Source organism: Pangasianodon hypophthalmus, chromosome 2 (assembly GCF_027358585.1).
Source record: "Pangasianodon hypophthalmus isolate fPanHyp1 chromosome 2, fPanHyp1.pri, whole genome shotgun sequence".
Taxonomy (NCBI): Eukaryota; Metazoa; Chordata; class Actinopteri; order Siluriformes; family Pangasiidae; genus Pangasianodon; species Pangasianodon hypophthalmus.
Window position 1 is genome coordinate 18,519,828 of NC_069711.1, and position 26,121 is coordinate 18,545,948.

Sequence of the window (26,121 nt, forward strand, 5' to 3'; positions counted from 1 at the left end):
TTTCACATTTGACTTCTCTGTTCCCCTCTTTCCTATGCTTATTCTAGGACTCTTATTCTAGGCTTGTACTGAACACCCTTTCATCACACTTAGTACTGTTTGACTTTGTAGTATACAGTTGTAGAAGAGTAATGATTTGTAATTCCACTATCCGGTATCTTTAAGAAGAGGATGTGATCCTTTTTGAGTCTGCTTCCTTCCTCTTACGCTCTCATGGAGTTTTTCTCTCCACTGTCGCCTCTGGTTTGTTTATTAGTCATCTTAATTTTCATCCTGATTTCTGTAAGCTGCTTTGTGATAATGTCTGTTATTAAAAGCTCTATACAAATAAAACTGAATTGAATTAAATACTGTTGATTTGTCTAAAACAATGCAATTATACATAGCTATATACATGATGTAATAATAAGAATAATACATTTCATTTATAAGCAAGTAACAAATAATAATCATAAACAAACACCTTATACAACATAATGGATAAGAACAGTTGGATGACGTTGGAAGAAGGAAAAGGAAGGAGAGGAACTGCTTCGAAACACCTTTGATACTTACGAGAGATTGATAGCACTGAGGGAAGAGATAAGAGGTTTCGAGCTGTGTTTTGAAGGAGGAGAGAGATGAGGCTTCAGTGAGGTTCTGTGGAAGGAAATTCCAAGGCTTGGGTGCTACAACACTGAAAGGAAGTCTAAGCCTGAGGAGCACGAGTGCCATTCCTTTGGCACATTCATCATGAGTTTTACAGTGTTAAATGGACTGTATATTTTTGGCATGCTCTGAGTGCATTCATTAAAATCTAAGGCATTCATAGTCTTTGCAGTTGCAGAAATTGGAGCAGATAACAAAAGGGTCCATTATATAAGCTTTTTCCAAGTCTGACCCACAAACACGAGGCTGTCAGCACTTCCACTGTCATCTACCATTGCTATTTTCCCCTTCAGTGTACAGCTTTTTTTTGTGCACATGTAATTGCTGTGCTGCATTGCATTTATTGACTGCCTGAAATTGCTTCCATTTATGAACAGCATGCATGTATTTACAGTATGTGAACATCTCTGCCCCAATCACACACACTTGGTGCAAGATAGCTTCCAGAATTATTGGCCATCCTGATCATAACACATGTTCAGCAATTTTTTTCAAGGTCACCTGCACCACATTGACACATTTAGAGCCTGGCAGGATGCCTATGTTTTCATAAAGTGTGTCACTTCGCATCATTTTATGGATTTACTGCCATGCCTTCTCAATAATGTCTCACACAGGGCATTTTATAAAATGTATAAACTGTAAGGTTCCAATTATTTCATTTGAATAAGAGCAAATTTCTCCAGCTAATGAGGTCCTGAGATGACACCTCTCTGAAATAAGGACTTCAGTGACAACTTTTCACCTAAAATTTCCTCTCTAGTGTGCACTCTCAAACACATTAAATGAGAGTGCTTTCTGTCGCCCTTTTCATTTATTCCCTGTAAACCAAATGGAAAGGTTTTGAAAACATTTGGTTTCAATTCTGTTTTTACATGCCCTTGTCTACTTCCCCCTCATAATTTCTCCTTGCTTGAATCTCAGTTGCCATCTAAAGAAAACTCACGCTAGTGTAACAGCTTTGTGCACATATACGCAACTATTTAGTAATGCATAAATCAGGCACACATTCATAGTAACACATTAATCATGCACAATCAGTCTGTGCATGATTAATCTAATGAAGGCTAATGAAGGCTTTGTACTAAATATTGTAATTAAATACTGTAATTAAAAGCTAAAATCTAATCCTTCATTGATTAAGTTACGAATATTTACATATTTAAATAGACTGCCAGTCAAAAGTTTTTAAAACCCTATATTTTAAAATTTTTGGTTTAAATTACATCATAACTCACTAACCCATAACTCATAAATACTAAAATTTGAAAATGTGAGAAAGGACTTGGAACAATCTAGAGCTAATCAGAAAAGGCCAACATCTTTATCACTCTAATTAGGTACCTTAAGCATATCACACAGTTATTTTCCCAGTTAATACTAGCACTATCGATGAATCTTTTCTATAGAGGTTTAACAGTGGTACACTCCAAGTGCCTTGCAAAACGGTACAAATCAAATCTGACTTGCGACTGATTATTCTAAAAAAAAAAAAAAAAAATCAGTCATATTATTTAGTCGTCATTTCAAGACACCAATCATTACAATCATTTTGAGATAGTAAGGCATATTCTTTATAAAGCTTATTATTAGGAAAAAAATAGCAAATGGTGTTTTTTTTTTTCAAATGATGGAAACTGGCCTCTGCAAATATAATACCTTCCCTAAGGCCGTACTGATTTGCACATGCAATCACCTTCCCCAAGTGACTTTCAGGTTGCAGTAAATCATATTGTCGGGGGAAAATTAATCTATTTGTGTAGATACCTCCCAGTATTTTTCACCTCTAGCTAGAACTGCTCTAGATTGCAAATTCATTAAGGCAAACACATCATGGAAAGATATGCTATTTTACTCAGAATCAGAATCTGAATCAGAATGATTTTATTCTTTATCCATACACATTTACTTGTATTGGGAATTTTTCTTGGAGTTTGGTCAGAACACAATACATTCAACCCATTCAACAACACAATTACCATCCTAATATATAAATATTGCACCTAATGTACAGATATTACACCTTAAGCAGAAATGGTAGGCTCGGATGTGACGACACTATCTTCCATAGACCCTGTTTTAGGTTTAATGAAGTATACATGTGTTTTAACAAATGCAACTGGAAAATAGTGTCCTCTCTGTGACTTCATGGATTTCATATTGGTAATCACTCATTTTCAGTAACTTCTTTATGCTGATCAGGGTCGTGGTAGATCCAAAGGCTATCCCGGGAACACTGGGCAGGACGAATACACCCTGGATGGGACGCCAGTCCAACACAGTCACACTGGTAATTATTTAAAGATACAGGAAATAAGAGTGAAATTGTGACTATATGCCTTTATACCACAGTTCCCCATTATGCTGGACAAAATGTGTTGATTCATTTCAGTGAAGAGCAGCTCAGTGCCATAACAGTGCCAGCAGCAAGGTATATATTCATGCATTTGTTCTATCTAATATGCTATCATTTCCTTTGCAGAAACTTATGCAGGGAGCTCTGTGAAGGATCCTCCACATAAAGGATTATAAAAATGGATGTAATTGTTGATATGTTGAAGCTTTCTGTCAGGAAATGTTTAATTTACATTTCTGGAAGGAGTCTCTAGTGTCATCGCTTTGTAGCAGTCAGAAGTAAAGCTCTCACTTTTTTAAAATATTTTCCAACATGGAGAAGTTTTCAGGATGGAAGGCTTTGCGGTATCTTGGAATCATGACACGTTCCATCTTTCTGTCTTATTATAGCTTTTAATGTATACTAGCTATTATAATGTAAGTCATAACAGGAACTAACTTGTTTTCATGGACTTTCCAAATCATTAAAAGTACTAACTATGAATTAAGAAAAAGACATTAATTTAAAAATAAAAAAGTTATTTAATTAATAAAAAAATGATCATTGGTAAATTGTTGAAGTATAAGAAGAATGAAACACTTTGGGACTTCTTGTTATTGGAAAATATTCCTCCCTATTGTTGATTAATTTCCTATAATAAGGCACATCTGATGTTTTATTCTTTACCTATACACTGTAAATGCACAAAAATTATTCCAACCACCTCAGATGACCCACCTCAGGTCTATTACAGGTCTAGAGATTCACAGCAGTGTGTTGTCTAATAAACAGTAGAACGATTGACAGCCTCCAGTAAATCATGGGTTGATTTTTCGACCAATCCGTAGCTTACCTAGGAATGTAGTCTGTCCATGGGGAGCCTTCCATTGCAGGCATAAAGAGATGCAGCACACTTTGTGGGATTGCAGTTTTCTAAGCATAATTGCAGTTTAGATAGTGAGAGAGTGGTAGTAGGTGTGAGTGAGTGAGAGAAAGAGAAAGTCTCTCAACGCTGTGCTGCAGGGAAGGTGAACTGCTCATTAAACAGACAGTGAAGGATGGACTTGTTCGCCAGGATTGGATGAGGCACCGAGGCAGAGAGAATTCATGCTGATAGATCTATTTAAACACACCAAAGTGAGGGGAGAGCAGGCTGGAGTACCGGTCCCAAGCGACTGAAGAAAACACTGACGTTAGCTTAAAATAGAGTTGGAAAAGACAGCGTAGTGAGGGAAATTAATCTAAGGATTATGTAACAAAAAGATTGGACATGCCTGAAAGATTTCATTTGCGCAAGTTTCCTTCATGTATTAAAATATTTTTATCCCTACTTTCGCATTTGGCCACCAGTCTTACGTGTTAAGTCAAATGTGGCAGGAGTGAGATCTCCTGCGACGTTTAGCATTTAGATAGCGTGAGAGTCCATGAGCTAGTTCAGGATGGCTGAAATTCCAATTCAGTTTATGTGGAGGGGTTTTAACAGACTAGAATGATTTTGTTGGATTACATTATGAATGATTTAAAAAAACTGTGAACACTGCCCACACATACTTGTACAATTCCAATTTTTAATAGAAGTTGGCTTGTGCAAACGGTTACAAATTCCATTAATAAGACCATGTTGAAATCCTGCATTCTGATCTTAAGAGTCATGGGTGTAGGTTGCTTTTAGGTTCGTACAGAGATGTCAGTGAGGTTATGACCAAAATGAAGGGGCATCTGTTAATCCTGGGCATAGAATAAGTGCAGGTCTGTTCTCCGAAGGAATGATTAAGTGTTTAACTTTCAATGTGGAATCCTTAAGACATGTTAAATGTTCCTCCGAGTCAAATAACATATCAGCGTGCTGGCTCTTTTGTACATCAACCTTTTTTTTTTCTTTTTTTTTTTTTTTTGCATGTACTGTATTTTATTGCATGTGAAATCCTGAAAATTATGTGAAACATGTGAAATGTCTGTCCTGGTCAATGGCTCCCCCTTGTGCTAGCTCAATTTCTTGCTTCATCAGAGTCTTTATGCATGTGATTTGAGTCATTTGGCCAGATCTTTTATCCCAAGCAGCACAAATAAGGCAGAATCCCATCCAAGCACAGAGCTGAGCGGTTTGTGCTTATGAGCCGTGCTATGAGGCCCAGGAGTGGCTCTCAGCCAGGCATCAGGTTTTAAACACACTATCCAATCACTAGTAAACAACCAAATACTGTCACTTCAATGGACCCTTTTCAATCTCTCATCATTACAGATACATTTCAGTATATAATTCATTGGACTGAAACCCTTATATATTGGTGTATACTAAAATAATAATTCTATTACAGTTACCATTCTAAATAAAAATTAGTTCACTTAATCAGCAAAACCCACCTTCCTTCTTTTCTAGTAGAGATTTTGTTCATTGCAAATGACTTTGAGAAAAATGTGTACAAGTAAATTATTATTATACATCATATACAAGTTATTTTAAGGAAACATCACAACAATCTCAAACATGTATTGATCAGTTTAGTGAAGTAATAAGGAAGCTGGGAAATAACTTACCAAAGATGGTCTAACAGTTCTAGCAGCCTGTGTTTTGCCAACTGGTAGCAGATCAGACCAAGTTGGAAAATAATAATAATAATAATAATAATAATTCTTCTTATTACTACTACTACTACTACTACTACTACTACTACTCCCGGGTCCCTGAAGGACTAGTGGTTAGGCCTCGGCACTGGTCTGGGTTTGATTCCTGGCCAGGGAACCAACCCCAGCCACTGGGGTTGCACACAACAGTGCACTCCCAGTGCCGGTCCCAAGCTCGGATGAAACTGGGGAGGGTTGCGTCAGGGAGGGCATCAGGCGTAAAAACTGTGCCGATTAAATCAAATCTAGGTATGCATTCTGAGATGCTTTTCTGCTCAGCACGGTTGAGAGTGGTTACCTGAGTTACTTTAGCCTTCCTATCAACTCAAACAACTCTGGCCAGTCTCCTCTGACCTCTCTCATCAACAAGATGTTTCCAGTCCCAGGGGATCAGCAGTTTCTGAAATGTCAGCCCATCTGACACTGACATCCATGCCACAGCCAAAGTCACTGAGATCACTTTTCTTCCCCATTCTGATGTTTGATGTGAACATTAACTGAAGCTTTTGACCTGTATCTGCATGATGTTATGCTTTTCACTGCTGCCACATGATTTGATAACTGCATGAATGAACAGGGGTACAGGTGTTCCTATTAAAGTGGCCGGTCTGTGTATATGTCACGTGCGTAACGTTTACATTCGATTTACAGCTCGTTTCTATAGCTAAGCTAATCCTAACAAGCTGACCAACTCGCTAACCGCGTCCTTAGCACCTAGCGACTAGCTAGTGTACACTACGCGGAAGACAACACTGTCAATTGGAACACAGCCCGCGTCGGTGGTCTCCAAGGAAACCGTTTGTGCTTCTCTGTAATGCTCCACCCAAAGTGGAAGTAAAACTCCTTGAGCAGCAACACGGTGCTGTTTTACATTTCAGCCTGAATGCTTCAGTGTAAAACTTTAATGTTTGTGCTCAGGGCCGTGTGGCTGAAAGTCTCTGGCTCGGTAACTGTGCAGCGGAGAGCCGGAGCTGAGGTAAGACACAAAGCTGTGGAGGAAGTTAGCCACTTCTAAACTTTACTCGGTTGCCAGATGATGCATTTATTAACGCTAACACTTATTTTCCCCTTTTTTCTTAAACTGTCCATAATGTTAATAGCACACGTTCATTTAAAAAGCTATTTTATTTTTTAAAATATAATAGGAAAATATTTTGCTTGCAAGACTGCTGCTAAATGTAAGAGTTGTTAGCCTGTAGCTTAGCACTGGTAATGCTGTAGGTTAGAAGATGAAGTTTCCCTATTAGCTTTAAAGTTAGTGTTTAAAATGTAAAATATTTATATTAAATCTTCTGCGAATTGACAGTGAGCACTGTATGTGTTTACTGCATGAATGAAATACTGCAGGCGTTAAAACACTGTGACTTACAGTTCAGCTCCAAAATTATTGGCACCCTTCATGAAAATGAATACATAAAATAATCATATGTGATGAGTGATTTGAGCTGAAACGCAACGCGACACTATATTTCTGATTTTTTAAATATTTTTACCATAAAAACGAACCCCTTTTTTCCTACCAAGTGCTCGTTTCAAAATTATTGGCACTCCTACAATTGCTATCCTAGCAAGGTTGGAGAGAGAGGGATTTTTGGACCAATCCAGTCCTCATTCTTAGCTTTTTGCTTATGGCCTCTTTAATTTAAAGCACATGTTTTCACATTTCAGAAGCTGATCAAATATTTCTATGTCAATTTGGATGTATGTATGTCTTTATCTTACATCCTGTCAGAAGGATCCAGGTTTAAAGCTAAAATTTTCTGGTATTTAGCAGAATTCATGATGCCGTCCATCTTCACAAGAGCTGCTGGACCAGACACAAAACAGGAAATGTGAATATGAGGGGTTTTCCTTGTGTTATCTCTTCCCTTCAATTCAGCTGAGTGTGTTAGCCATCGACCTAACAATTAATATTAGACTGATCCTCGATTTTCCTCTAGAAATACACTTGGTGTACACTAAATAAAATTCATTTTAAAATACCGACTATAGCTTGCTACCTTCATCTGAGTTATAAGCAGTAACAATATTTATATTAGATGCATAAAATGAATATGTTAAATTCTCTTTGTAATTCTTTCATTTATGTTTATGTAATTGTTTTTAAATGTGCTGGGTTTTACTATGTTTGATTTTAAACAAAATTAAACAAAATAGTGACTTGATTTTTTTTTTTTCCCCGTAAGATACAGTCAGGTCCTGAAGTATTTGGACAATGACAGAGTTTTTGTGATTTTGCCTTTATACACAACCACAATGGATTTGAAATAAAACAATCAAGATATGATCAAAGTGTAGACTTTCAGCTTTATTTTAAGAGGTTCCACAAAAATATAGCATTTACCATTTAGGAATTACAGCCATTTTAAGCAAAGTACCTCCATTTTCAGGGGCTCAAAGGTATTTGGACAAAGTGACATAATTGTAAATATAATCATAATTTTAATACTTGGATGAAAATCCTTTGCAGTCAATGACTGTCTGAAGTCTGGAGCCCATGTTCTCAAAACTCAAATTCTGAGTTTCCTCCCTGGAGATTCCAGACCTTCCTCTTGCCTTCCGGACTTGACTGTATCTAACTTCACATGCTGCTTGGTAGGCCTCACGTCTACACACAGATTTTAAGATGGTAAACGCATGTGGTCTAGGAAATGCTGCTGAGACAGTGTAGAGATAACTCAAATCGACATGTACAGATATAAGTAGAATTTAAAAAGCAATGCTGAAATTGCTGAACTGAAGGAGTGACATTTGGTTGTGTAGAATTAGAGTCAGTGGTTTGGAACGATGCAGTATTGCTTAGGAACTGTCGAGTGTTTCCGTACACTCCAGGGAAACAGAACTGCACTGTTCAGCTTCACTGCTAGATATTGAAAAACAAGATTTTACAAATGTGGTTTGGGGTAAATAAGGGTTGAACTAATGTAGCTTGTGTCAAAATGAAATATTCAAATTCTTTTATTTTGGCATTTATACAAGTTTATGTTGCTTTCATCCCCATTCGTGTCTCCTTGTTGCTGGAATAATGCATAAGCAGGAGGGACGTACCACTCTTCATATTGCTTAGAGCAGTACATATTAAAAGAAGGCTTTTGACAAGGGATATTTGTTATAATTAACTAATTATCTAATAAACCAGATCAAACCAGGATGTTGTATTAAAAGCTACTTACAACAGTGCTTTGAAGTCTATCAAAAATACATTCTGAAACAGACATCTATATCACTGATTGTCAGACATTTTGCACCAAAATGTCATGAAGTCAATGGCTGTGTTTAAGTGCTTAATTTGAACTGTCTAGCCAGTATTTACCTGGACCACAGACTAAGCTGGACCATGACAGACCTACAAACAGATTGAGATATGTTATTAAAAAGATGGTCATTTTTTTGTGCGTAACAGTCATAGTTAGATTAATAGTGAACTATTGGTGTTATGGTTATTGTCTTAGAGATCAGTCAGATTTACAGTTAGCTGGAACTGTTCTTAGTCAACACTGTTCATCATCCCTCTCTCTTTGTCTGTCTCTCATTTTCTGAATTTGCGGTTGATTATTGAAGAAACTGTTATTGCACTGTAATGTCATTTGCACATATTACATCAATAAGCTCTTCAGTGGGCAAACAAGTGTATATTATGCTGTGCCAACCTGTACATCCTAGAGCGTCTCAGTCCATCCAACAACTTTAACAAAAAAGCACACAGCTATAGTTTTACATTTTATTGCGTGTATTATATATGTCTTTGTGCTTTTCTGATGGAGAAAGGGCCATTGTCTGCTTTATGAGTAATCAGCATAGACACAGTGACGTATTCACTGTCAGCTGGATCTGCTCTCTGTCTGATCTCTTTTTCCTTTATTTTTGTCTCTCTCTGATTCTTCTTTAGAAGTGGTCGATCGCCATCATCTCTTCCTTTTGTCCCTAAATCTTGTATCATGCCAGGACAGATCTCCCCAACCTCTCCTTCCTGGAGTGCCTCAATCCCCACTCAGCTGTTCCACTTCCGTCTCCGTATTGAGCCGATTGACTGGCGCCGTATGGCAGCGCTGGATGTGGACCGCGTGGAGAGAGAAACAGACATAAATGTGCTGCAGGAGTTCATCAGTTCTGTGACTTTCTGTGCCGTGGAGGGCGAGCGGTGTCCGCAGTGCCGCTGTCCAACTGACACAACGCTGCTAAAAGTTCTGCGCATGTCACAGCTCAGCACAGAGTACCTGCTGCACTGCCAGGACTATCTGAGCTCACAGGTGGCAGCGCTGGAGGAGCGTTTGCAGGGGGCATTGTCCCAGGCACTGCGCGAGGAAGAGGAGCGAGCACGACTGGAGAAAGAGCTGCAGGAGGTCAGGCTGGAGAGCCGGCGCAGGAAGAAACTCATCGCCACTCAACAGCTCCTCCTGCAGTCCAGTGCCAATAATTACCACAAGGTGAGATTCTTGAAGTCAACTTTTGACTGTTAAAATAAACTAAAAAATAAATTGGTAAAATATTTGTGGATGACAGTTTTATTGAAATATGTCATTTACATAAAAATTGCCATCAATAAATAAAAGCAGACAACTTTTTTTGTTCTGGCTAGCTTTTATTTTTTAATTGGTTCTTATATTCTATTTTTTTCTTATTTAAAGTTTTTTGTTTTATTCTTTCAGTGCAACATTAATTGTCCATGATAAATCACCTTATGAATAGATAAAACTTATAAACCACAAAAACATATGCATTAAAAATTGGCATTTGATGTAATGTTGGTTCAGCATATGCCACAGGAAACTGTCTGTTTCAAGTAATGCTACCTGTTGATCTTTCTCTCGTTTCAGTGCCAGTTCTGTGAAAAGTGTTTCGTCAATTACTCTTACTTACAGTCTCACGTTCAGCGCAGGCACCCTGAGATCACTGATGCAGGTATAAATACCCTTTCATTTGTCCAGTGAGCTGCATAAAGTGGGTCGGTCAAAGAAAATCTGAGATTTGGCATGAACATATACAGTTTTTAAACAATATGGCACTTCATTATGTAGTTCTGCTTTAGCTGATAATAATGCCATCACTGAATATAACATTGATTTTTTTTTTTTTCAAGTAATTCTTAACTCTTTTCATTTTACATTCAGTAGACATAGTGTATATCTCAGTATGTAAATCATTGGTCACTGGGAAAATAAATGAATTTGTTTGTTTGTTTTTCCCTGTGCAGTCTTAGTAAGCGGATGGTTGTGGCTCAGGTTGTGTTCATCATCTCTATATGAAACATATTAAGAGGTCAAAGTGCAAACATTAGCCATTAACTTGAGTATATATGCATCCATATTGCGCAAATTATGCAGTATTGATGGCTCTGCATAGTGCTCTCATTTTCACAAATAATTCAACAAATTAACATAATCTTAAAGCAAATGTTCATGAGATTGAATGTAATTTTCCTAAAGTGTAGTTGATCAGGCTCAGTGTGTTTGGGATCTGAAGTTTGCACCTGTATGTAATGACACAAATGGATAGCTGTAGCTGCAATTTCCCCTTAATTTTTAACTGCGTTAACTCCAGTGCAAAACTAAAGAAGCAGACTTCAGGCATTTTTCAAAAGAGGAAGATTGTGAAAAATTCATTTTTGCATCTTTAAATAAAACAGTTTAGTATTCGCACTTGTAGTTTGGCTTTGTACAGCCAACAGTGTGGTAGTTATATTCCCAGTTTATGAAAAGAAATATATCAGTTCTCTGCGACATGGTGGCTACTGTGTTTGTGGGCCAGAGAAACAGAAGAAGTTGCAGGTGGAGCAGATGAAGGAAGGGTTGGAGGAGCTGAAGGAGAAATTGAGACTGACTCAGAGTCGACTCGAAGCAGAGAGAGAGGCAGATGCGTATCGGAGACAGCAGGTGGGTTTGCGCTGTAATTTATATCTACAGTCAGGTCTGGAAGTATTTGGACAATGATGGAGTTTTTGTGATTTTGCCTTTATACACAACCACAATGGATTTGAAATAAAACAATCAATATGTGTTTCGAAGTGTAGACTTTCAGCTTTATTTTAAGAGGTTCCACAAAAATATGGCATTTACCATTTAGGAATTACAGCCATTTTAAGCAAAGTACTTCTATTTTCAGGGGCTCAAAGGTATTTGGACAATTGACTGACAAGAAGTTAATTGACCAGGTGCGGTCCATTCCCTCGTTACTTCAAGACAAATCAAGCAGATAAAAGGTCTGGAGTTGATATCAGGTATTGAGTTGGCATTTGGCAGCTGTTCGACTGGAGCTACCAATATGAAGTCCAAGGAGATCTCAATGCAAGTGAAGGAGGCCATCATTAGGCTGAAAAAACAACATAAATCTATAAGAGAGATAGCAAAAACCTTAGGTGTGGCCAAATCAACAGCTGGGTTCATTCTTAAAAAGAAAGAAAGCACTGGTGAGCTCAACAACATCGAAAGGCCTGGAAGACCACGGAAGACAACTAAAGTGGATGATCGCCAGAATCCTTTCCTTGGTGAAGAAAAACCCCTTCACATCATCAACAGAAGTCAAGAATACTCTGGAGAAGGTAGGCGTATCATTGTCCTCCCATGTTCTGGAATAAGATTCTTTGGTCTGATGAAACCAAGATTATCTTGTACCAGAATGATGGGATGAGAAAAGTATGGTGAAAGAAAGGAACAGCTCATGATCCAAAGTATACCACATCATGTGTCAAACATGGTGGAGGCAGTGTTATGGCATGGGCATGTATGGCTGCCAATGGAACGGGCTAACTGGTGTTTATTGATGATGTGACTGCTGACAGAAGCAGCAAGATGAATTCTGAGGTGTATAGGGCTATACTCTCTGCTCACATTCAGCCAAATGCTACAAAACTGATAGGACGCCGCTTCACAGTGCAGGTGGGTAATGACCCTAAACATACTGCGAAAGCAACTCAAGAACTTTTTGATGGAAAAGAAATGGAATATTCTTCAATGGCCAAGTCAGTCACCTGATCTCAACCCAAAAGAGCATGCTTTTGACTTAGTGAAGACAAGACTGAAGGCAGAAAGACCCACAAACAAGCAGCAACTGAAGATGGCTGCAGTGAAGGCTGGGCAAAGCATCTCCAGGGAGGAAACTCAGAATTTGAGTTTTGAGAACATGGGCTCCAGACTTCAGGCAGTCATTGACTGCAAAGGATTTTCATCCAAGTATTAAAATTATGGTTATATTTACAATTATGTCACTTTGTCCAAATACCTTTGAGCCCCTGAAAATGGAGGTACTTTGCTTAAAATGGCTGTAATTCCTAAATGGTAAATGCTATATTTTTGTGGAACCTCTTAAAATAAAGCTGAAAGTCTACACTTCTATCACATCTTGATTGTTTTATTTCAAATCCATTGTGGTTGTGTATAAAGGCAAAATCACAAAAACTCTGTCATTGTCCAAATACTTCTGGACCTGACTGAACATACATACACACACACACATATATATATGCTGTATGTATATATATGTATATATCTTTTCTACCAAGTAGGAGCTGGAGGAGCAGCGAAGAAGAGAGGTGTCAGACCGGGAGATGATAGAGAGATACAAAGAGGAGGAGAAAAGGACATTTCAAGATGAAATTGATGGCCTGCGACGGCTTCTTCACCTGGAGTTTGAACAAATTAAAACCAAGAGTGTCTCTATAGAGGCTGTGAGTTTGTACCATGCTGGAGCATTTACACATTGCAGGCGGTAGATGGAGACATAACCTCAGATCTAGAATAAGACAGAACTGTTAACGGTCAGTGCTTTACCCATAGAACTTGTATCTCTGATTATTTTGTCAAAAGTCTAGTCAGTATATCAACTGGTGAGTTTGCAACATCACAGCGAACCGGGTACATATACAATATAATGCTAAACAATACACAATATTATCTTGCAGTTTCAAGTAATATTATGTATAACCATGTAATCATGTAAAATAGTCAGCAAAAAAGTAAGACTATCAAACTTTAGCCCTCAAAAGAACTGGAAGGTATTTATATCATGTCCACTGCCATTGAAAGGTTTTTGAACACCGGGAAATTCTTCTGAGGAATACTTGGGCCACATCCCAAGCCACATACTACCATACTAAACAGTATGTCCGTATACTATTGTTGTCCAGTCACCATAATTGGTGGACACCAATAATGATTACAAACTGAAATGATTAGCCTTATGTTGGTGATATGTAGGTATCTAACACCTTATGTAGGTATCTAACACCTAGTCAAAAATCGTGACTTTCCTTGCTTGAGGAAATCAAAATTAACTAGCAAGGTTTTAGACATCTTTAGGCAGACTAACTGTTTTAACATCTGTGTTTGATAAACTTTCTACTTACCCAACATAATTGTAGGCAGACAGCCAACACAAGGTTTGAAATTAGACTTACATCATTTTGCCAAACATATTTCCATTTTCCTACAGGAGAGGTGTAAAAATATACAGTATTATTGACAGAAAAGCTAAATTTTGGTCAAAACATTTGTTTTCTGATGTTTTTCCAGGCCATCCCACACGCAAACTATTTCTTGTAACTGTATGCACAAAATTGCACACACACACAGTACATTTTGAGTCTTAAAAAAGAGTAATGTGAGAATTCTGATAGTTTTATAAATAATAATATATGAGTGTCACATATTATTATTTATAATATGTGAGTGTCACAAGGCAGATGCTGATGCAAGTGCAGATAAACAGCAGATTTATTGTAAATGCTGGCAGACTGTCCTCTTATACTGTATACTGTGATTGTGTAGAGGTGTGTATGATTAGTAGCGGCCATATTTATGGCTGCATGGAACTCTGGTTAGTGTAGTTGGATGGCGTTTCTGCCGTTGATATGACAGTGAGGAATCTAGTAAGGCCTGAAAACATATGACATGTTACACTGGCTTTTAGAAGTTTCAGAAGCCTAGTAGTAAAAAAGAGTAAAAAGTACAGACACTGACTTGAAATTACCTTGACTTGGACATCAGTACAGTATAATTGTATGATCAGCGAAGATCAACCAAGAAATCAGTTTTCTTTTTCTATAACCTTGGTCATTTTCACATATTTGTTTCATGAATTACTTCATGAATAACTCCAAGTATATATTTAACCATTCTGTATTGCGTATGTTGTTTTGTGTGTGCAGAAACTGCATGAGCTGGAGAGCAGAGAGAGAAACATGTCTAATATAAGAGGTGAGGATGAATTTGAGAAAGAACGAAGGAGGATCAGAGAGAGAGAGCTGAAGGAGCAGGTGGTTCAGAAGGTTTGTTTTCTCACTGTTTGCTGTGCTCTCTTCTTCTGTTTAAAAAATGTGATAAAGCCCTCTCCAGCTAAAGAAAGGGAAACCTACCCCAAATGTCAAAGTCTGGGTATCTTGGGGTCTTGTTTACCATACTGGTAAAGAGCTCTAGTGCTTGGGGATCTTCCAGGAGGTGCTGGAGAAAGTTACTGGGATTCTGTTCTTACCATGTGGCCACCGCAACCTTTTCAGTATCAAGGTTTTTCAGCATGATGAGATCAGGTGATCATGTCTAGTATGTTCTGTGTCTTTTAGAAGAATAAATGGAAGAAGAAAATGAGAGAGCTGCAGAACAGGCACCAGCTGGAGAAAGAAGAGGTGAGAGTACATGATGGTACATGATTTGTGAAATTACCAGCAATTACGAGAAAATTAGGCAAGTATTATATCACAACACTGTCTTTCAGAAACTGAGGGTCTATTGCATTGGGATTATGTGTCATAATTGCACTCTGTATATGTGTGTAATAGCTGGAAAGTGAAAATATCAGGCTGCAGAAGGCCTTGTCTTTGGAGGAAAGCACTAGTTCTAGTGTGAACTCGCTGAAGCAGCAGGTTCTCTCTCTCTCCTCTCGGCTCAGAGAGAGAGACACACTCATCCACTCCCAGAAAAAGAAGGTGAGGAGTCTTATTTTAAGCAAAGTTAGCATTAAAGTTACTGTCCCACCTGACAATATTATCCTATCTTTTCCATCATTTTAAATGTGATGTTTGGTCCAAATGTAATTTCACAAGAACTATTTTTTTTTTCATTCCAGATAAAGAAGCTGATGTCCAGATCACTGTCAGGTAACTGACCACTGACATTTTGGCTATTCTGATTTATAAGAAATTGAATTATTAGATATGTGAAAAAAAATCTATAATTGTTTTATTCGTTGTAGGACAGGAACAGCATAATAAATGCTAACCATCATGAAGAAGTTAATGTTTTTGGAAAATATCACAGTATCTGCTTAAATACGACACTGTAGTAATCAGAGCAATCCAAGTAAAACTTAATGCTACAACTATGACACTGGTGCATAAGCACTATTCACCTTCCTGTTTTGTAGAGCCACTTCCAAATATGGCTGCTCAGAACTCTCCAGAAGAAGAAGAAGGAGATGATGAAAAGGGAGAGAGTAGGATTCTGCAAAATATTAACACTGTAATTAACACTGTATAGTAAAAAAAAATCACTGGCAGGCACTGAAACATTTATTTGCATTCATGCCATGTCAGTTCTGGAAGAATTTGTGGCAGCCCAAGTGGAACCAGTGAGAGGAATCCCAGTGCAGAGGAAGAATTTCAGATCCATCGTGAAGAAAAGCCTGCAGAAGAAACTGGAGAAGATGGGACTAAGAAAGGTAGATACACATAATTTAAACTATTTAAACTATAAACAAGTATGATAAGTTAATAACAAACAGCTGGAGTAAGTAGCAAAAACTTATATGTCTTATTGTAATATGTTACCACCAGTACAATTTACTTACTACAGTTCACTCAGCCTGAAACTCTCCATTCATTCATCTTCAAGTGTTTTATCCTGGTCAAGGTCATGGTGGATCCTCTGCAATGGACTGGACCCTAAATGGGATGCCAGTCCATTGCAGAGGCACACACATGTTCACACACTCATTCACATGTAGGGGCAAGGGCTTCATGAATGGTATGGTCCTCTATGCATTATGTGTCTCCTTTCAGTCAAGAAGAACAGAAGAATGGTGGATTCAGACCTTTGGATCTTACTGTATATGTATGACCTCTAGTTACATACTGGATACTCTTTTGTTAAATATGTGATAGGATTACTAAGCAAAACTACATCCTATAAAGGAAGCAGTAGTGCATCAGTACTTCAATACACTATGTAATATTTTGTACAGTACATATGTACATTGTGTAGCCAGTTACTGATTGTTCATTGTGCTGAATAGTGTGCTGAAGCCATGTTGTTATATTCATGGTATTGTTGTTATACTCATTGTTGTGTTGTTTAGGGCACTAAGGGAATCTCTACTCAGACCCTGAGGAGTCTAATCTATGAGCGAGGACAGACATTTAGGAGTCAGTCACAATTGCAGGATTTGAGAAACAACCTTGAAGACCAGCTACAGCAAAGAGTGAGAGAGCGGCAGAGAAGCCAGGGAAAATCTACGCCTAACACACACATGCAGCGTAAGAGCACAGTAGAAGCACACAGACCACTTATATTATATGCACGTATGCAAATATCAGTTAAGCACATATACCACTCACAGACCAGTCAGTCACTACAAAAATTTATACATGTGGTTTGGAAACCAAGACACGGTTATTCTATCTGTCATTTGTTTACTTTTACTATTAACTGCGGCTGTGTTATAGTTAAAAATTTGATAATCATAAAGCACCACGGCAAGGCCGTAGTAATATTATTGTTAAGACTTAGTTACTTTGAATGGTTCTGCTTTTTGTCTGATGAGTTGTGCTCTTGTGTTTTCCTTCAGAGAGAAAGAAGCTTCATAGTCCAGTCATGGCACAGAGCCCTAGACACGGAAAGTTCAGCCCCAAAAATGCCCCACAGAAACGTGAGATTCATCAGCCTCCTACAGCTGCACCACGCTCCAAAGCTCCTTCACTCACACCGATTCTACCGGTACAGCAAAAGAAGAACAGGTGCTTCCCTACACACACACACAGACACACACATACAGTGTGTCACCAGCACACACATAAATAAGATAAATCTATGACATGTAAAACTAAAACAGTTTCAGGTAACTCTTTTGTAAGTCTGTCAGTGGGGGTAACACAGAGTATGTGTCCTCAAGATACCTTACCCTCATTTCTTAGAAAAATTCTCCTATTCTGTTGGGTTGAAATCTTCTGTGTTACTATAAAGAAGTAGCGGGGCAGCTAAGGGTCTATGCATACATCAGACTGAACAGCATAGTGACAAAAACTACCAAATGCTGTAACCTGTTCAAGACCAGTCCTTAATGTCCTTTGGGTGTTTACTTGCAGCATAGTCTCATTACGGGGATCCCAACAGTGGTGTGTTCAACGACTGTCTGGGTCATATGCATGCTCTGTGTGATTCACATAAAGGTAAACATCAATCATCGAGCAAAAAATTCCGATGAAAAGTAAAAGAGTAAGAGAAGGTGGAGAGGAAGAAGGTGTGGAATGCATTAGAGGACTAAATAGCAAAATTGTATAAGATAAATACTAGAGATATCAAGTCTGTAGGTTAAAAACTAGATATGTTTTTTTAAAAAATGCTTAAGAATAAAAGAAAGACAGCGACCCTGACCAAGATAAAATGATAAAGCAGTTACTGAAAATGAATGAATGAACAAAAAGGAAAATATTTGAACGCATTTATATTCAACATATTTCAAAGAAAGTTGACCCTCATTTCACCAAAGTTCACTTTGCATTTCTCAATGTTTTTCAAGTTGTGCAGCTGTTAGGTCCATCTAACACAATCCGCTCCACATAACAATCAATGAATCAGTGAAGGAAATGCAAATGAGAGGATTATTTTTTGCACTGTTTTATCCTGAATACTTCACACATGCCAGGCCTAGGTCAATATTCCCTCTTCTTATCAGCAAGTGCTGATGTGTTTTTAATGTACGCTTTCCCTCTCTCAGTACTCCACCCTTCAGCTCAGAAGAGGAGGATGACGACGAGTCAGGAGAGGACAGTGCCTACATCACCAGCTCTCGGGACAAACCGTCCACCTCTGTCCACCTCACGCCAACAAAGGAACAGCAGAGAGCAGGACACGAGCTCAACTGGTTAGACAGCGCTGATTCAGATGAATCAGACACACAAAAACCACAACAGGCTTTTAGTGCACATGGTGAGAGAATGCGAGATATTCCATCATCTAAGTGTTTTTAGAACAGGTTATATCAGTTCTATCAGTCACTCTTATTCATAGTGTCCTAGGGTTTGTTTGAAAGTGAAATCTTACCATCTGTTCAAGTTAGAAGGTGAGAGGTCACTGATTTGCCTCCAGTTTGCTGCTAATGGGAGTGTCAGGTTGACCTGCTTTCTCTGTGCTCTTTGGTCTCAGGTTCAGTTGTTCAAACGCTGACAAAGAGTTTAGAAAAGCAGCTGAGCAGCAGCATCACAAATCCTGTAGGAGGAATACGAGTGCTGCCTCCGGCCTCTCAGCCTTCACCTCGACCTTCCATCATCAAACAACAAGCGGTACAGAAAAACAGACCAACACCATTAAAGAAAATTAACTCTCATCTTCTTATAGCACTTAGCTATGTTGTTAATGCAGTTATAAACCTCACTGAAAATGCACAATTTGTCTGATATTATTCATGAAAATGGCCACACAAATGCCCTTTCTTGCAAATGATTGTGTGTCTGTGTGTGTGTTGGGAATGGGACATCAAAGAGATTCACTTTCTCATTTCTCTTCTTTATAACTTGTTTTAATATTATAAAGTATTTCAGAAAAATTAATAATAGAAAAAGAATAATTTTGTTTCACCAAAATTGAAATGAGTGATTTTTACAACTGGTACAGGTCATTTTTACTTGTACATTGTTTTGCATTTAAGGAAGTCTTTGTGTCAGTTTAATCCTAACCAAGCACACTGAAAAGCTCATCAGGGTTTTTAGGATTTTTTTTTCCATTTATTGTGAATTAAGAGGGTCATTGTGGCTGAAACACACATGATGCAGTGTGCATTTCTCTCTGCAGGTGTCTGAGGAAGAGAGTGATGTGGATTTGTCCTCCATCGAGGAGCTCACTGCTCCGCCCACGGCCGGGCGCAGGACCTCAGATGTGGGCATCACCTCAGGCACTAGCGTATGGAGCTCAGCTGCCAGCAGACCAGGAGCATGGTGAAGGGCTTCAATACTCTTCAATTAACTCTTCAGTTTTCATTTTCATTTAATAACTCTTAAGTCTTAAAACCATCACTTACCTTCTTTAGTTAGCACTTACATGCACATATTATACTGTTTATCTTTAATATGGAAATGTGAATTAAATTAAAATTAAATTATATTTAAGTTAAATTAAATTTAAGGGCCATTTTATGACACTTAGCCATGACAAGAGAATTTAATGATTTAATCAGGCTCATGCTACATTACATGTAATAGTTTGTCTGCAGATCATTATATATATTTCAAATGAAGCTAAATGCAAGTGAATATTTAAATGCAATAATAATAATAATAATATGGCAACTTTCATATGTGCCATTATTTTAATCTTGAGGGTTTTTGATTCATCTGTGTGCATGCACATATGTATGTGCATGTACAGGTATTATCACTGTTTGCTGAAAAAACAGGTGAACCTGTCAAGTTAAAATCTTAAAGTGCTTTACAGGAATAGTAGAAAATAATATGTGATAATTAAAGAAAGATTATAAATTGAAAAGAATGTAAAATTAAAGACAAAATTAAGAATGCATAAAACAAAAATTAAAATTAAAATTTAAAAATTATTTAATAAAGTAGACATTATTTGGAAAATGAAAGGAAGTAGACAGTTAAAACATAAAGGCTAAAGCTGAAGTTTTCATTTAATTAAGCAGCAATGCATGAGCGAGAGTACTGTTATAGTGAATATCAGCATGGCTGTGATTCGGCTATAGGCGTGAGGCAGCAGGTAATCACAGCCATACTGACACTACAGCAGCACGATTCCGAGTGTGATAGTGCTTTTATACAACAGTTCTATATACAAGAAATTAAAGTTACTAATGTCAGAGTAACTGACATTTCAGAAACAATATGGCCAATTAGTTTGTTTATTTTTGCTCTGTCAGTGAAGATATTTCACAAAGAAGCCATATATGAATAAATGATTTGAATGCTTTAAAATCAAATAAAGGTTAGGTTTTTTAAGAGAAACCTGAAAGCAATGCAAAGATGCTAGAATAGGGGTGATTTGTGCCATGCTTCTAGTGAGTGTTAGTAGTCTTTTTGCTGCATTTTGGCATTTTGAAGTCTGGCGACATATTTTACCATAACCCAGGAACAGTGTACTACAATAATATTTAAAAAAAAAAAATTTTGATTTCATTTTGTAGAATGTTGTGTGTGACAGATGTAATGTGAGCTGTTTCTCAGGTGAAAGACACTTTAGTCACTAAGAGATTTCAATGTTTTCAGTCAAGAATAACAACTGATTCATAATTCCCACCTTGAACTATGAAGTCACCTAGACTGCATGCACTTTTGGCTTTGATTTGGTGCCAGAAAAAGAATTTCAGTCTTGCTTTCATTTACATTGTTATTAGCAGGTTAAAAAGTATATAGACGTATATATTGTGTGGTGTAGGACGTGTGTAGGACGTGTGTATGACGTGTGTATGACGTGTGTGTGGTGTAGGAAGAATTCTGTAACTGAAAATGTATTTATTAAAGTTATGTGAATTGCAATATGTCTTAAAATATTTATGATTAATAAGAATGTCAATTTAGTAATAAATGGGTGTTGCAGATTTTTTGTACTTTTATATAAGCAGTGCATAGGTGCTGAAAATAAAGTGTGAAACAAGTGTGAAAAGAATGTTACAGAATGGCATAGCTTTATTTTACTAAAAGAAACTATATTTTCACCTGATTTAAACATAGTAAATAAGATAGCAGATATTAAACGCTCAAATGTTAAATAAGAAAAGAGCTGGCCCACACGTCAGCACATAATGATGATGGAAATAAGATAATCCTATTCTGGATGCCAAAGCACAGAAGTATCTCAACCATGATATGAACCAAGGACACAATTGGCCCAAAACTGAAATTCTGAAAAGCCTTAGATAAACGGTTACATGTGGGCCAATAAACTTAGAACAACAATACAATATTGTATAACCAAGAACATCAAAACAGAAATAAACCATACATGTTAAGAAGCCGTAATGTTTGGACATTTTAAACAACGCACTTTTGTAAACTGAGTACAAAACTCTCAGTCTCTCAGCTGATAAGCACAAAAGAAAACATATTAAACATAAAAGTCCTAAAACAAATATCAAGATGCAACGCACTCTTGTAGAGTTCTAAGAGCATAGTCCAGTATATGTGTAGCTACATGTTACATGATTAATAGCTGTCAAAAAGCATTGGCTAGATTAAAACTCACTGAAATTTAAAAATAAAAATAACTGACATAACATAAAATAAAATGAAACCTACAAAAAACAGGCTTGAAAAATAAGTAGTAACCCAGAAGCACAACCAGAATGAATAACAGTAGAAAATACCTGAAATAACACCGCTTGCACTCCGTATAAAAAGGGGTTATCTGTTTAGACCTGGATATTGAGTAGACTTCAGTCTACAAGTCCAAAATGTTTCTCTCTACCAGAGTTTTGACTCTATCACAAGCTCTATTCGATCGTTATGGGTGTTTTATAAATACTCCTCTGTTAAAGAATTATTATGGGCTACTACTATGGTATTAATGTTACACGCATATTGCTAGGTCACTGTGTTGCTTCTGTTCTGTGTTGCTACTTTACACTGGTAGTATTAATATCCCATGGTCATCTATCCTGCATGCCCATTAGCAAGTTTCATACATAGTCAAATCTTTGGTTGGATTGTCTGCCGTCAATACTGTGAGCCTTGTAGGAGCTGTTGTAAGTCTTGGGATAGCCTTCTGACCTGTAGATGCCACTCTGGGTTGCAGGTTTGTACGCCGTTCCTTCATAGCTAAAGCCAGGATTATTACACAATTGTTTTAACCGTGAATATGACTAAACATTTCCTCACTATTGTATAATATTTATGATGTACTGCAGTAAGCAGTAATGTGAGGAAATTACTGTTACTGAAGTTAAAACTCACCGTTTCTCAGGCATCAGTCCACGACAGGCCAAACACAGCAATATTCCACCAATAAACAGAACACCTCCACCGACCCAACCAACGAACAGGGCCGAGCCGAACGTGTATCTGACAGACACATCGGCAATAATGACATTATAGTGATATTAATACTAGGGTTTGAATGGGATGGTAATTGCACAGTGTTACCCGATGTGTTTCATTCTCCTACCTCGGAGTAAGAGGTGACCCAACAAGGCCAGAGCCAACTAGACCCAACCCATTTGGTGAGGTATAGGTAGTGAGCGCAAAGTTGGTCACGATCAAATTCGCAAAGATGGAAACCCCAGCAATGCTACAGATCCCTGGAGAGAAGAAAATGTAGCACACATTAACAATTTATGAAATCGTAATAGCTGGAAGAATGAAATATTGATGAAGAGAAATAAACATTTCTCACCAGCAATAACAAACATGACCCCTGAAGTCAGAGTCATGGTTGCTTTCACACGGTCCTCCATGTTGCCCATTCTGAGGCACTTAAGGGCAAAAATGGCAATGAGGACTCCGATAACTCCGAGAACGATGGCCACAATCATGAGCGCTCTCACACCTTGGAATAGGCCTGAGGATCAATCAGGGGACAAAGACGGAAAAACAGAGTTAATATTACAATATCAGATGTAATTATAGTATATCTCTCCATACAATATAGCAGAAGCTATTAAAAACTGTTCTGCTTTCTGAAACATGAATTCTATATATGCGAGATACAAAATGACTTTGATCTAAGGACTAAGCTGTTAAAAGCTAATACAATTAATATAATTTGCCACAAGGACATAGTTGACCTTTCTGACATGGTGTCCATTTTGTAGCGATCTGTATGAGTGCCAAAAATTAAAGCAATTTATAAAGCAGTTCCAACCTTTAATATTTATTTAAGCATTATAATTCTGTACATGAAGTAAAACAAAAGTTTCTTATCAAGAGTCACACCCAGTAAGAAAACAAGTCCATGCTGTTCAACAGAAAATAGCGTCTTTAATTTGCTGTCCTTTTGTCTTTCTACAAGTTTTTTAAATCATAATATTCTTTGATATTTATTTACCCATGTTTTTTTTTAATAAAAACTCACCAGGCAACCCCAAAATAGTAAAATATGGCCGACATTGTGTAGAACCATACTCTGTCCCCACACATGAGTACCACAGTCCATAGTATGCATAAATGCTGGTTACTACAGTAAAAGCACGGTCTTCAATGGTCCACATGTCTATGGCCGTTGCAGAGCTGATCAAAAATGTCCCTAATATTGACAACATGAACCCCACTAGCTGTAACATTAATGTAGACATTTGTCCGTTAGCACCGATGCTGGTCTGGCCAGTCTCTGCCCACCACTGTGCTCTTGACTGAAACGGGAATAGCAGCGTCTTATCGCTGTGTATCTAATGGCCATATCATATGTTTGCACAAAATTTTGATGTGTGCCTTTCCCAGATTCAGGTATGGGCTGACGATTTTGGGTAGCTATTTCCGCAACTGAGCCATTAAGGGTGTGTCTTTGTTTCTCAATGCTTAATGGTGTCATTTTTCATCACTTAATGGTGTCAGTTGACCACACAGGGCATCGTGCCAAGATCAGTTTTCGTGTAATTTTATATGAAAACTGATTATTTTGGTAGATGTGAAATGAAATCTATTTATTTGACATTTTGGTTGATATTTATTATAATATCCTTGGGTATAACTTTTAACATTGCTTTTTTTTTTAGATCAAATTTGTCTTTTGAATATCAAAAATGTTAAATATTTGAATATTTCTTTTTTGATTTCTTTTTTCACATCATGGACAGTGTAAGGAGTGGTTTTTTTAAAGACTTTCTTTTGATGTATTAATTTAGGGCTGCACAATATATTGAAATGATCAAAGTATCACAAATGTAAATATCATGATAAGCATATCTTGTGATAACCGAATGATTTTAATACTTCAAAAACTTAATAAAAGTCAAAGTTTTAGGCTTTCCTATCCTCAAAAGAACATAATTTTTTATATATATAAAAAAATTATGTTATAAAATTATTTTATATATATATATATATACACATATAAAATCAATTTAAATTTTATATGTGTATATATATATGTACATATGTGTGTGTGTGTGTGTGTGTGTATGTATATATATATACATATATATATATATATATATATATATATATATATATATATATATATATATATATATATATACACACACACACACACACATATGTACATATATATATATACACATATAAAATTTAAATTGATTTTACACACTTATAGCATTATCGTACCGCATACAGCATTATTTAAAGAGTTATCGCATATCGCATTTTTCTTCAATATCGTGCAGCCCTATATGAATTATATCATACAATGTACATTTTTAGAAATCATTTTCTAAATTCAGACTACCTCAAAGGTGAAATGTTCTGGATTTGAGGAGCCATAAAACATTACCTGGGAGTCCCAGGATGGTGAAATAGGGTCTGCACTCGGTGAATCCCGAGCTTTGTCTTACACACGACCTCCACAGGCCCGCATAGCTGTAGACGGATGTGACGGGGTTGTCGTACAGGTCCTCCGTACTCCACATGTCCATGGCTGTAGAAGCAATGATGCCCCCCAGCCCCAAAAGGCCCAGCACAAAGCCCATCACCTGGCACATCGTCACCGCCATGGTGCCTGCTCACACTCCTCAACGGTTATACAAATAAAACTAAAAGCTAGCACAGCTGCTGCTAGACTCAGCCTCAGTCTATGTCAAATGTCCTGGCTCTGATGGAGTTGACCTTAGTTATGACTACACCTCTCTGTCAGATTGTGTGTTTTTCCACCTCCATCGGGGACAGGGTGGGACTTATGGGGTAACGGTTAGAGAAAGGCTGTACACGGAACAACATGAAACCGTATCGAAACTTAGATAAGCAAAAGTGTGAAGTAACATTAATGCGGTGGAAGTTTCTATGTTTATGATACTTCTTGACTTCATTTTTGTTCCTTCATGAAAACAAACAAATCAACACTGCATATTGAAAGATGGAATGAAAGGATTTATAGAATAAATTCAGGATATACGACGAATGAATACAGACGAACAAAAATAACCTAGTTGTATTCTGAGAGAATTTTACAAAATTGCTGATAATTGCTGATGTTTCTAAATTTAATGTAGAAACACATAGATTCGTTGGTATGAAATCCTGTTTGTTATTTTTCATTTTGTTCTGAAACTTTTTTCATACCCATTTGTAACTGGTAAACATTCATTATTTTCTCATTTTATATCACAATGCTGCAAAAATCGAGTTATATTCTTCTTTTTTTCCTTAATATTTAGAGGCCCCAAACAGGAAGTTGTTTTTTCTGGAATCAGAG

At 37.3% G+C, this 26,121-nt stretch overlaps 2 protein-coding genes across 4 annotated transcripts; one reads left to right on the forward strand and one right to left on the reverse strand.

Moving 5' to 3' along the window:
• The first annotated feature begins 6,373 nt into the window (after window positions 1–6,373).
• Window positions 6,374–21,353, forward strand: dzip1l (DAZ interacting zinc finger protein 1-like). 2 transcript variants are annotated; one of them, XM_053232222.1, is made up of 16 exons: window positions 6,374–6,584; window positions 9,501–10,035; window positions 10,426–10,510; window positions 11,357–11,481; window positions 13,110–13,271; window positions 14,751–14,870; window positions 15,162–15,224; window positions 15,378–15,524; window positions 15,665–15,695; window positions 15,962–16,030; window positions 16,131–16,255; window positions 16,892–17,069; window positions 17,381–17,549; window positions 18,530–18,741; window positions 18,958–19,094; window positions 19,603–21,353. In XM_053232222.1, the coding sequence occupies exons 2-16, from the start codon at window positions 9,547–9,549 to the stop codon at window positions 19,747–19,749; spliced, it is 2,259 nt and encodes a 752-aa protein (XP_053088197.1). In that variant the 5' UTR covers window positions 6,374–6,584; window positions 9,501–9,546; the 3' UTR covers window positions 19,750–21,353. The 2 variants fall into 2 exon arrangements, with proteins under 2 accessions (XP_053088197.1, XP_053088196.1); XM_053232221.1 differs by having other exon boundaries at window positions 6,375–6,584; window positions 9,498–10,035.
• A 114-nt stretch (window positions 21,354–21,467) lies between these two features.
• Window positions 21,468–25,661, reverse strand: LOC113534471 (claudin-18-like). Of its 2 annotated transcripts, none has more exons than XM_053232223.1 (5): window positions 23,830–24,433; window positions 23,152–23,316; window positions 22,924–23,056; window positions 22,713–22,820; window positions 21,468–22,577 (listed from the first exon to the last, which is right to left on the reverse strand). In XM_053232223.1, exons 1-5 carry the CDS (start codon window positions 24,047–24,049, stop codon window positions 22,439–22,441), a joined length of 765 nt encoding a protein of 254 aa, XP_053088198.1. In that variant the 5' UTR covers window positions 24,050–24,433; the 3' UTR covers window positions 21,468–22,438. The 2 variants fall into 2 exon arrangements, with proteins under 2 accessions (XP_053088198.1, XP_026783116.1); XM_026927315.3 differs by lacking the exon at window positions 23,830–24,433 and adding an exon at window positions 25,204–25,661 and having other exon boundaries at window positions 21,477–22,577.
• Between the last annotated feature and the right edge of the window lie 460 nt (window positions 25,662–26,121).